The sequence below is a fragment of the Lepisma saccharinum genome, chromosome 3, assembly GCF_977018435.1.
Source record: "Lepisma saccharinum chromosome 3, izLepSacc3.1, whole genome shotgun sequence".
In the NCBI taxonomy this organism is placed as follows: Eukaryota; Metazoa; Arthropoda; class Insecta; order Zygentoma; family Lepismatidae; genus Lepisma; species Lepisma saccharinum.
This window is the reverse complement of record NC_139231.1, coordinates 123,854,178-123,867,014: the sequence shown is the minus strand read 5'-3', so window position 1 is coordinate 123,867,014 and position 12,837 is coordinate 123,854,178. Positions and strand designations below refer to the sequence as shown.

At 37.8% G+C, this 12,837-nt stretch overlaps 1 protein-coding gene across 1 annotated transcript in view; it reads right to left on the bottom strand.

The window, feature by feature from the left end:
• The window catches only part of LOC145985393 (uncharacterized), a 120,059-nt gene extending 113,539 nt beyond the window's left edge, over positions 1 to 6,520 (bottom strand). Inside the window, exons 1-2 of the mRNA XM_083119366.1 lie at positions 6,456 to 6,520; positions 1,154 to 1,906 (exon numbers count right to left, since the gene is read on the bottom strand). Coding sequence (XP_082975492.1) covers positions 1,154 to 1,171 — 18 coding nt within the window. The 5' untranslated portion in view covers positions 1,172 to 1,906; positions 6,456 to 6,520. The remainder of the gene's footprint in view (positions 1 to 1,153; positions 1,907 to 6,455) is intronic.
• Between the last annotated feature and the right edge of the window lie 6,317 nt (positions 6,521 to 12,837).

The following is a 12,837-nucleotide window of genomic DNA, read 5'->3' as shown; positions in this document are numbered from 1 at the left end:
TCGTGCCTAGAATTTCGTCAAAAATGGGGAGAATATATCGTATCTAATTTAGCAGTCATCCCCATAACCTCTACCAACCCCCATGGATAATCCACTCTAAGCACTTTCTCTAGTTTGGGAGAAAATGGGTTAAAGGAAGCATCCAAGAATCTGGATGTAGGAGATCCGCTGCATGACTCCCCAGGTGCGTTAAAAAATATGGCTGATGGAAATCTAAGTTGTAATTCCAATTATTTCTCGTGTTCTGTATTTTTTATCCTTAGGAATTTGAGGAAACGTTAGCATATGACTGTAACCCCTATACCACCTCTCTCTTCTGGCCAGCCATTGGCGATTATTCAACGACGTAATTATTCTAATATTATTATTAATTTGAATGCATTCATTCATAGAGCAGTAGGTATAGATCGGCACTGAGATACAGAAGGGGTTGTAAGGGGTGATCTTTTCTTGAAGGTTTCCAACTGTCAACCTGTCTTCCACATAGTACACCCTGGGAGGTGTTTATGCAGACTAACGAGGTCCTGGCGGCTGGACTCACATTCAGTACAATCCTCCGTGGTGTTTGTGCTACGTCGTACATATATGTTTGTGATTGTCCCTTCTTATCAACATTCATCCACATCGTCGCGATTAGCCAAAGTGGTAGAAAACAGCCTAGAGTAAACTAAATCAACAATTCAAAACACATAAAATAGTAAAGTAATGAGATTTGGAGGTAAACAGGAGGATATAGCATCTCTGTTGTTAATCGTGTCTGAAGTAAAGTCACCAAAGGGATGAGCTTTAGTATGTCACATTGTTTCCACATATTTTTGTTGTGCTGTTGTCCATTTATGTTCCTGTTGAACCCTTCGGAAATGAGGATATATCATGAAATAGATTAAGTGCAGAAACACAAAAATAATGTGTACCTCACCCAAAGTCGAACCTGGGCCCGTTAGGTTGTTATGGTGTAAAGCTAATCACTAAACTAACTAAGGCGGCAGGTAATGCTACTGTCACGTCTTAATGTCAAGGTAGGCATTGTAAGCAAGGAGTCCCGTGTTCGACTCCCGGTGAGGTTGGATTCCCCTCAAATCAATCATAAGATTATCTTAAAGCAAAGACGGAGTTAGATTAAATATTATTAAAGCAGTTGGTAAGTCCTTACCTTATGTACCGGAATCATCCTTGGATCCTTTAGAACACAAGAAAAACACCAATGGCTTCAGAACATCACTCAACAATTGTTAATTTGTGGTATCACCGTTTCGCAACAATGCTGTTGCATTGGTCTGGTTGCACAAAACACACACACGATCTTTTCTTTTCGGAACTTCCTAACAGGTAAAAAAAAAAAAGTCACTTTTTCTTCAGTCGATTAAATCAAAATAGGTTTCAGGAGCAGTGAATATCCATCATCACCACCTCACGAGCTACCACGAACATCCAAGTCACTCTTCTGAAAAACAACACCTTCTTCTTTATTCGCACCTGTTGAATCGACTTAATTTCCCTCGATTGTCTCCGACTTCCGGTCCCACCACGTGAAACTCTCCGACCACCTCGGCAGCGAGACGTTGGGGAAATAGCTATTCTCAAAGGTTGAATAAGGCTTTATACCGCTGACCTATTTTTACCTCGTCGACAACTCTTGCTGGGCTTTGCCGCAGTCGCGATGAGGCTGGCTGTCGGATACCTGACTCCCTCTATCCTACATTTTTCTTTTTAACGGCGCACTTTTCCCCCTTCTTTCCTTCCTCTTTCCCCACCACACTTTCGTACCTTGCTGGAAGATCCAATGGTGCGGCAGTGGCTGGAAGTTGCCCTCTGGTGTCTCGGTGGTAACATTGCGTAGATCTTTCATCCGGTCTTTGGGAATCTACGATCGCCGGTTCGCCTCGGGCGTAGAGAGCGTTGGAGTCTGAAAGAGAAGATATTGGTTTGTTGTGTGGCGTTATGACTTCAAATTGCTTTGTTGTTATTCTTCTAATTTGTTTCTTCTTTTTCTACTTGCATTGCTTCGTGGATGACTTTATTGTTGGTTGTAAAGAGAGAGGCTTTAGCTCGTGTGGACAACTGCGGGGCGTAATCTCTTTCACCGGTGGATTAATGACCTCTTGGAGAGGAGGATTAATCGTTTCATTCAATTGTTAGTTTTCAGACGTTCACCCCGGGAGATGATGGCTTAATTTTAGACGTCAAGGGGTTGATTTTCTATTTAATCTTTTGGTAATCAACTGTTTATTGTTCGTTGTTGATGACTTTGGGGGTAAGGTAGCGAACGCCCGTCCAGCCTCTCTCAAAATATACTTGTGAACTGAGAGGATTTTTTTTATTGGGGAGGAACCTTGCATAATGAATTGGGGCATGTAATAAGCCGTGTCCATTCATAGTAGAAGGGTGGCGGATGAGAGGAGGTATATTGCTAAATACATCGGCCAAGTGTTGTCTTCTGATTTTATTCTTAGAAGGATTTGTTGCGTATGGTTGACTGATGAAACAGTCATAATATTTCGTAGCGAGGTTTGATTTAGTCCCACAATTTACAGAATGAGCTGCACATTCGATCTCGCCACCCAAGTTCCCGGGTTCGAATCCCGGCCAGGGCGTGGGTGTTCTTTGTGAGTGTCCTTTCATCATTTTTACTCATCCTCATCGTCGCGATGAGTCAAAAGTGGCAGAAAAGCGACGCTAAACAACTAAAATACTAATTCACAGCATACGCGGCAGAGTATCCCTACCAAGCCAGTGTACGCGGGTTCGAGTCATGGGTAAAGCATGGGACTTTCATTGTGCTTGATGCTTCATCTATTGCATCATCCTCATCGCGGCGATTAACCTAGAGAGGCAAAGAAGCGACGTAAAGCAACCAAAATGCATTGAAATATACAATTCGCACCATACGCTGTTTGAAGTTGCCTTGATATTTTCGTCTTTTATACACGGTCACGGTGAGAACTCATAGTTATTGTATGCATTTTAATGGGGGTTATTATACGTAATCAGGATGTGAAATACGAGTAATTGGGCTAAACTCATGTGGGGAATTTGCCTGTCAGCTTCCAGACATATCCCATAAGGGAGGAGAAAATTATGGGGAAGTTGATGCGAATAATACTATCCGGGTACATTTAACTTCCCCATGGAGAACTCCATATGGAGATCTAGATGGGGAAGTTGTTGCACGTAATAGCCCCCTTATGCGTTTATCAGCTTTTTTTTACTTTCAAAATCTTGTGTTTACTTGCAACATATCAATATTGATTGAAAGTTTATTGATTTTACTCCAATATTAATCATATTTATTTGTAAATTAACAAATTAATTTGAATTAACCGTTTTAATTATTTACGTCATCAGCGAATCAACGCGATTGTTACAATATTTCTTGGCAAGTCGCTAATACATTTTTAAAAAGAGATGCCTGTATAAATTGGTACCTTGTGACGCCCCCAGAGGGTGCAGGATCCTATAATGTGTATTCTCTATAAACTACAATTTGCTTTCGGTCCATTAGGTATGATTTCAAGAGAAGAGTTGTATTTTAGAAAATAATCATATACATCAACTTATGTAGTAACATATCATGATTCAGTGAGACATATTGGGTAGATCTGCAAATAATACAACTACGTGTTTCCTTTAATTCAATTCATAAGCTACGGAATTTGTACTTCACTCCTAAATCTTATGGAATAGGTGATGTACGTATAACAATGTTCATTGACTGTTATTCTATACTATATTATATATATTATTATATACAGGGTGCGTAATCATTAAAAACAATAAAAAAACACCCCACATATATATATAGTCAAATATATATAAATATTTTAAAATACATTATTAGTAAATGCATATAAAGAAATTTGTACTTTTCCATACATAATATAATTATAATGAAACAAACTAATTCCTTTACTAACTGGTTAAAAATGTCAATATATTACAAAATAGTTTAAATATTCTTAGTGTGTATAAATTTTTATTTAGTTTTTGCTTTCTATTAATATATATAAATTAGATTTTAATAGTTATATTTGTCTTGAGTTCTTGTTCGTATATATTGTTGTTAGTGTAGATTTGTTAATGATCTCTTGAGAGAGATAGAGAGGAACAACACTCACAACCACACTACTTTGTGTGTGTTTTTTATATTATCCTTAGTAAAGTAGGTGAAATCAAAGGTAATTGCTTTTCTTTTGTTGTTATAACAAAAAATATCTCCCCGGAAAAATTTTGGTGGAGAGGGTTTGAGGCCAAGATTGTTGGTGGCGGGGGGGAATTTCCCCTGTTCCCCCAGGATTTCGCACCCTGATTATATGTTCTAATACTGTGCAAGCCGGTGTGTTAAGTGGTGGACTTTCGATCTCGCTACCGAAGTTCGTGGGTTCGAATACCAGCATGGACATGGTTTTTCTTGTGAGTGTCCCTTCATCAAGTTCATCTAATCATCACTCATCTCGATCGTCTAGATTTGCCAGAAGTTACAGAAATACGACGTAAAGTAATAAGAATACAATTACAGAAACTTTGCAGCAATATGATTGAATGGCCTAAAATAGTAACTTTTTAAGGTTGCTCTCCTTGGTATGGAATTAATTTTTGTGATTTTAGTGCATTGGTAGGAATTCGAAATCAAAGCGTTGCATCAGGACTAGATTCAGGGTGCTGTACCACACCAGGGCGACAAAATCGACGAGAAGACAAATTTTTCAGTTGTGGCGAGTCATGCCTCTGAAAGCAAGAGGTTACAGACAGTGAGAGGAAAGATGAACACGAGGAGCTTTATTTCTTTTTAAAAAATTGATGTTGATAAGGCATATTTAGTGAATCTTCTCTGCACTTGCTTTTCTGACTTTTATGCATCTCTATTCTTCCGGTGAGAAAATTTGATATACTTCAAATTTCTGATTATTTTTTGGTTTTACTAAGGTAATTATTACCTTAGTAAATTAAAGGAAAACCTTTCAGAAAACTTGTGGCGCATTCGATGTGAACCTCAATTTTTAAAATTAAATGCGTAGCGTTCCCCCCCTGTAACTTTATCCTATATTGTGAGTGAACATTGTAAAATTGTCTTTTGGATAAAAATTCAAGTATAAGTATTATATATAATTAAGTTAGAAAGTAGAAGGTATTTTGCATATTATTCGTTTATTTTAACTTTTTGATTTACTTGTGTTTTCTATTGTATCCTACCCGTGACACCAAAAATCAATTAATTTTTCCTTTAACTATTACATTTCTCCCTCAACTCCACTAGAATATTCAAAGGTCAATTACCTTGTCTCTTTGTCTTAAATCACTATTTTTCAACATTTGACAATTGTCAGAAATTAAAATAAATTTCTTATTAAGTAAAGAGGCAGTGTCCAACCCGTGACACAATATTCTTCAAATCTGGGAAAGCATTTTAAGGGTAGTTATGTTTAATCAACAGTGTTAAGTTTCATATTTCATTGCACAGAAACTGTAAGAAAAATGTTGCTTAACTATCAGTAGAATAGTTACTTTAATATAAAAAATGCAGTCCGCGTGTCCCACCCGTGACAATGGAATTATTATTATTATTATTATTATTACTATTTTCGATTTTACTCAACGAGTAATGTAACACACAGGAGAGAGATTATAAGTAGAATAGCACAGGCAAAAGATAGCTGTTTCAAGAAGGCAGCTACTAACCTCCTGAGTTATAACTGTGGCTATACAGGAAAAGCTGCCTGAAACAATTTCTCTGAATGTGAAACATGTACAGTGGCTGAGGGGAAAAGACGGTTGAAGATCCAATAGTTAGACAGAGAAACAAAGTTGACCTGAGACAAACACATCGCACATACAAAAGAAGCCTGTGCGAATCGATGGTCCAGAGAAGATGCTGGATTGTAGATCATATCCTGACACATGAAGGAAAAATGAAAACAGTAACTTAGTAAAGAATAGAAAGGAAAAGCACATTCGGATAGTCCATTCGTATCAATCGTAGAAATAATAATAATGTAATAGCAATGACTATTATTTTAAATCAATAATGACTATACTATTATTTATATTTTCAATTTATTGTTATTGTTGTTATTATTATATTTTGGAGACTCTTCTACTTAATCCATCAGAAGATTGATTGTCCAGCTTATTGTTTTTATTTATTTTATTTAAATTTATTTTCAACTCTCATGAACTAGTTATTCTTTGGATGAAGTTGAAGAATATGAAATCATGAAGTTTGTGCGCGATTCCGGTATTTTTCACTAAATTATTCAACTTTTTACTTTGGGTTAGAATGCTGAGCTTTATGTCGACTATAAAAAAGTTTTTTTGCTTCTAATTTTAAGTGAACGATACCAATTTCCTAGGGGGGCTCGACTGTCCGCGATGCCCATGGGTGCTTAGCCACTCTTATCTACATAAAGTAACTGAACTACGAAATAGGATTACAGTTTCAGAGACTTGTACGTACTTACCCGCAGCGGTATTGAAAGCTACATGTTTCCTTCAGTAGTAACAAGCTAAGACTGCAACGAACACTTCTCTTGCAAACAGGAATGTTCAGACAAAAGCATCTTTTCTCAATTCTTTTTGTGTGTCTGTTTCCGTGTTCGTGAATGTTATCTACGCATTTTTACTCGACTTTGCACAAAAACGAACAACAATGTAGAAGACACTTCCTCCTTTACATATCGTTCATTCTGTTTCCACCAGAGTGCGTAAGTTTCTTTTGTCTTCGCCGGGTCTCGCTCGAAGGCTCAGAAAAGAGACGTCCTTGCGAACGTGACAGGTTTTTCAACTTTTTCTTATGGCGATGATTTTTGCTTTATGTTCTGGTACAGGATATCTTGCTATCTCTCTCTCTGGAAGCAGCACGGAAGCTTAGGACTGGAAGTTTTCTTGTCGGAACATTTAAGGATGAGGTTTATATCTTGTAAGGCTGAGTTGATGTAAGGCTATAACATGTAAAGATTAACTGAAGAGAATTGTAGGAGTTTTAGACGATAAAAGTCCGTATAGAATATCGAAGCATCACTGTTTCTATATTTAGGGCTGCCTTGAACTTCTAAGGGAAATATCAGATCTAAGCTTGGGAGCGAGCCAATCAGCAGCTACGTTTTGCACTGTAGCGGTATGACAGGCCTCACAGGCCTGCATTCGATTGATGAAATCCTCAAGCGACACGTGCCGCCTGTCGCTTGCCGCTTCGGTGTGAATTCTCCGTAACCCAACATTCAAACCGCAGTTGTAGTGATGCCTGGTAACGCGCTTCATGCAACACATTTTAACGACCACCAATCGCTCAAAATTCAAAAAACACTTTCGCCAAAATTAAATACTATTCGTACAAGGTATATTAGTCTATGGACCAAGTAGTCAAAATCAAGTATTCGGTATAATTTGGGGGGTGGGTTAGTAATTTTCCTTTATGCAACAGTTATATGGGTATGTAAGGATAGAAAAAAAAATTATGCCATGTGAAAGTGGGTGCTAATAAAAATGGCGACCAATCCAAGATGGCGAATGTTGGCTTTCGAGAAACCGACTATATCTCTGAAAGCAATGGCCGGATTTCAATGATCTTTTTATTTAAAATGTAGACTATTTTTTATTTAATGCTTTCCGATATGAGCAACCGTTAATTTGTAAATCGCAGATTAGTAAAAAAAAAATCGTACGTATTTGTTACTAACAATTTTGTTTATCATGAATTTACCAAGAACCTAGACATTTTAACAGAACATTTTTCCAACAAATATTATAGCTTAAATGCTTATCTTTAATTTCACATATCAAGAAATAATTATATCTGTGTACTCGAACTATATTCTACCCAAATACAGTTATATCACCAATTAATCTGTGGTGTTACTTGCTAGTTCATTTCCATTGAAGTCAGCTGGACCCTGTGGCCGAGTTATTAGCACATCGCGCTGCGACGCCAAGGGTTCGAATCCCGCTCGGGCTTGGTTGTTTGGGAATGTCCATTCATCAATTTCATCATTTCATCACTCATCCCCATCTTCGCAATAGCCAAGAGGCACAAAACGCGAAGTAAAATAAACTAAATCAATCAACCATTGAAGTCAGTCGTCTTTTATTTTCTTCGGTTATTTCAAGGAAGTGACTAGATGCTCACATGTCTTTCAAATACGAACTGTTCTCTTTCATCTTATTTCCGATTTCCCAACTACATAATTTACTTTGTGTAAACATACAAGACGTTGCTGTATCTAAGTTACTTTTTCTCAATATGTCCAAAAGCTACTTGAAGCAGTGTGCCAATTTATGAGGTAATTAATTTCTAGAGTTATTTACACCTCCGTATTCTTTTCCCATCATTAGACTCGGAACGAGTTTTTATTTTTTGTTTATTTTTTTAATTAAGGTTCTTGACATAAACAGATGACTGCAGTGGATGGTGGGAGGGGCGGGGAAGATTACACCTTGACCTACAACACTTGTAGTTCAAAGATTGTGTTCTTTCGAGACAAGTAAGTTAGCAATTCGCGTTTGAAGGGAGCTGCAAAAGACAGTGTTGCCACTGCACGAGAAATAGTACCATTTTCACCCGTTTACCATTAATCAAATTTGGATCCAAATAGTGTAAAATTATAGAGTTTAGAACTCTAAGCTGAAGAAAATTGTTGATTATAACGATCTGCGTAGTGTACTGGTTAGCATAACGTATTGTGAAGCCAGACTAGGGCATCCTCAAAAGGTTAACGCCGTTGCTCTGCGACCAAGAAGTCCTACGCTCGATTTCCTGCCGAGGCACATGGTGACTCGTATCACAGTAAACAGTACTGTTGTCCAGATCAGCCAATTCGTGCATAAAGTGGTCTTGACGCAAATTTCGAAATGCAGTCTACATTCAAACTCAAGTTCTTTATTTGCGTGAACGAGGTTCAGTCTGAGGCTGTTCTGCCACCTAATCCGTGTCATGCAGTACATTTAAATTTAGATTTCTGACATGCGGTTATAGTATTAAAAATGTATAATATAAAATGTACGATTTACCTACACAATACTACTATTAATCAAATCATTGTAATACATATTATGTGGATAAAATCATATAAACAAAAATGGTGAAAAGACAAGTACATAGAAATAAAATATAAAGGAAGATATAAACCAAAAACACAACATAAACATACATAGTGTTTGAACACAGAGACACACAGAGCTTTGAAAATGTTGAAAAAAAAAGGCGGGTGTGTGTGTTTAAAGATAAAGCTACCATCAACATGTCGTACAGCCATATGTGAGATTTGAAGGTAAGGCTCCACACATTCATAATCTCTGCCATTTACGGAGGTGATGCGATCAACACCACGCTTCAGTCGCCTTTATCAGCCCCAGATTATTAGAGGCTGTGTGATAATGCAGAAACTCCCCCCCCCCTCCCTTTGAGCTTTCCCCAGCAAGGGGGAAGAGTAAATGCGAATCCCAGAGCCGCTCCATGCAAAGACAATGGTAGAAGAATTCCTATTCGAAATCACTGGACTGAGTAGGAAAACTCTAATTAACGTCATTTATTCTTAATTTATGTAGTATTGTGATAACGTAAATGCGCCCTTTAAATACGAAGCCTGTGGCAGCAAGACATTTTCAGTTTTCATTAAGGCTCGTACCAGTGTACAGCCACAACTGTGAACATTCAAGCACATTAGATTGAAAATCACGTGTTTCCCACTTTGCCCTCTTTTCATTTCCCCTATCTGCACTAATAACAGTTTTTTCCTGTGGTTCCGGACCCTGTATATGCATATGTGTATGTATGAACATACCAAATGAAATGCTTCATCTGATTTGCTATCGGCGGATTTCTTGAAAGCATAAAAATAACTTTTACTGGATAACTGGATAGCATATCTTACTGTTAGTAATAATCCACCTAAAAGGTCCGTACGTGGCAACACTGGTGACAATGATTGAGTTGCAAGAACAGACGGCGCAGAAGGGGAAAGGACCTACTAAACTTCTTTCTCTGTTTCTGACACCGATGAACCAAGCTTTTGGTGGCCTGTAGTGGCGTGACGTCACACGACCTTGAAAAGAAGTGTTCCTGGGCTACCGGTTGCATTATGGATTCAGTTTTCAAAGTTGTTTTAATCCTCTCTTCCTTTATCTGCATTTCTTTTATTCGTATACAAAATATAAAAATTATGCATAAGGATGGGTTACGAGAACGTTCGTTGCAAAGAAACTCAGGCCACTGGTGGACATATCGATCATAGCTTAAAGAAAACTACAAATCTTGGAGAGATGTGGTTAGCACATCGCGCTACGACGCCAGGGGTCCTGGGTTCGAATCCCGGAATGAGCATCGGTGTTTGTGAGTGTCCATTCATCAATTTCATCATATCATCACTCATCCCCCCTCATCGCAATTGGCCAAAAGTGGTGGAAAAGCGAAGTAAAATAAATCAAATCAAGCAATCAACAGTTTATCTTAAATGCTTCGTACGGAAGAAAACGTCTGTTAAATGACCATCATTCTGTCGGAAACACTTCTGCAGATGGATGGACACACTAGGCATTACTCACTGACACTTGTCAGTTAAAATATTAGACATGTCAATGCAAATTTGATTCTGAAATAAAAATGAAATTAGTCTTTGTGGACAGTGGTGTCAATTTGTATGGGTAGTAATTTATCGTATTATCATTATTATATTTGTTATCGTGATTCGTGTTTGAGTGCTTATTGAAATCAGTAAATGAAAAAAATAATGAAATAAATTGTTGGTGGACATTAATTACATGGAAGGCAGGATTTATGAATTTTTTGTGAACTCGTATAATTTAAGTTTTTGAACCCAGCCTATTTTTTTTAAAAGTTGGCGACCATGTCTGTGCACATTATTAGTACAAGTAATGCTTTCTAATAAAAATTCCAAAACAAGTTCCACCACACCTCTCAACAATACAGAGTACTACTAAAGTAGTGTTACAATTAGGACACCCTAGTATTTTCAAAGTTTTTCTGTAATCAAGGAATCAGGCTTCGATTCTCCGTGGGACTGTGCAATGATTCGTATTTTATTGTAAACTGTAAGGCAGTCCGTATTTAGCCTACCCGATCAACCACCAGAGCGCTCCTAAAGAAATAATACATGTGTTTCAAAATGATTTGAACGATTTCAACTTGTTATATTTTATTCATAAATGGTCGAAATAATATGCAATTTCACACATACGTAATGTAACTTCCCAAGTTTAAGTGCCAATGGTTATCGCGAAGATAACTCACAAATTCCAATTAAGTGGAATTGGGCTCCATCGAGCTGATAGATAAAAACTGCACTGTCATTTGTCAGCCAGTGGCGGAACTACAGCCCCCCCCCAACCTTCGACGGAAGTCAATTCATGGTGGGGGGGCAAACGTTGACGGCTAAGGTCACCTGCAGGGGGCACAGAGGAGCAATTCCCCCCTGGATTTCAAATTTTATGCAAATAAAAATACATTTCGTAAAAATTTTTTGATCGCTTAGCTCGCATTGCCTGCCTTTCTCAGTGTCGTCAAGTTCAGAGCCGTAGCTAGGGGGCGTCGGGGACGCCGAGCGATCAAAATGAAAATAAAATGTAAAAGAGAGAATGCCATGGCGCCCCGTGAAATTATTGCGCTCTATTAAATCAATATTGTTTTCAGTTGCAAAAATTGGATCTAAAAGTCTTCTTGCTCGCTTCGCTCGCAATATGGTTGTTTTCTGTAATGTATTTAAATAATATGTGCACAATTTTGTGTTACCATGTTGCATATGTATTTTTCTTATTTTATGTCGCTCCCTGTTGCATATGTGTAAAACATATGTTGTAACTGAAAGTTATACTGTACATGTTATATGTACGAACAGAATTATCTTCGGAATGCATTTATCATTCATTTTCTACTATTAAAAAATACAGTTTGTTTGCTTGTTTTCCATTATTAGCTAATGTGAAATTGAACGTGTTGAAAAAATATTTCAAATCGTTTGTTCCAAACAAATGCTTTAGCACAGACTTCTACCCCCTTTTTGCGTAATTTTTGAGGATTATCACATTTTTGATACTAATACTACTACTACCACGACTTGTAATAATATTAATAATGTCTTTATTGTTGTTATTATTATTAGTAGTAGTAGTACGTTTATCCTGGTACTTGCTCCCCCCCCCCCTCCCCGACAAAAAAAATCCTGGTTGCGCCTCTGGTGTCAGCTGTGGCATAAGGCACGTAGTCAGCATCTTCAAGAATGTTTCACCAGTTACGGCAGCCATTTTACAACTGGTCAGCCTGATACCTGGCGGCAGAATTTACAAGTATTGAGACCGTTCCCCCCCCCCCAAAAGAAATAATTAAGGAAGTGTTCAAATGTAATTCACGGCATATTTGATCGGTAATTATTGTTGTATTGCTCATGGAACGTGTTTTATTCGTTCAGACACCCTGTATGATACATAACACACAACGACCTCTTGTTCTTTCTTCAATTAAAAGATATATCTCTACACTAACAGAGAATAGTCGCGTGATGTGAACACACTCTGTCTTTTGTGCTGATTTATAAATCCACTGCCAAATTGAGATATCTAACCAACTAAGCAACAGAATATAAACGTAATTCTTTTTAACTGTTATGTTTCTCCCCTTCTGACACCTGGCAAAACGCTGTTTATTCCATGAAATGAAAACAATAGGTAATTCGTGACAGGGAGCCTCAGAATTTAATCTATTAGCCGGTGGGCATGCTGGCGTTTTTTCGCCCGTCTTTTCTTACTTTACTACTGGCTCAGTGTGGGCAAGTCCTTTCTTTCGCAGTTTTGTCACGTCTGCTCAGGCCGCACGTGTATGAAAGTGCCAGAAAA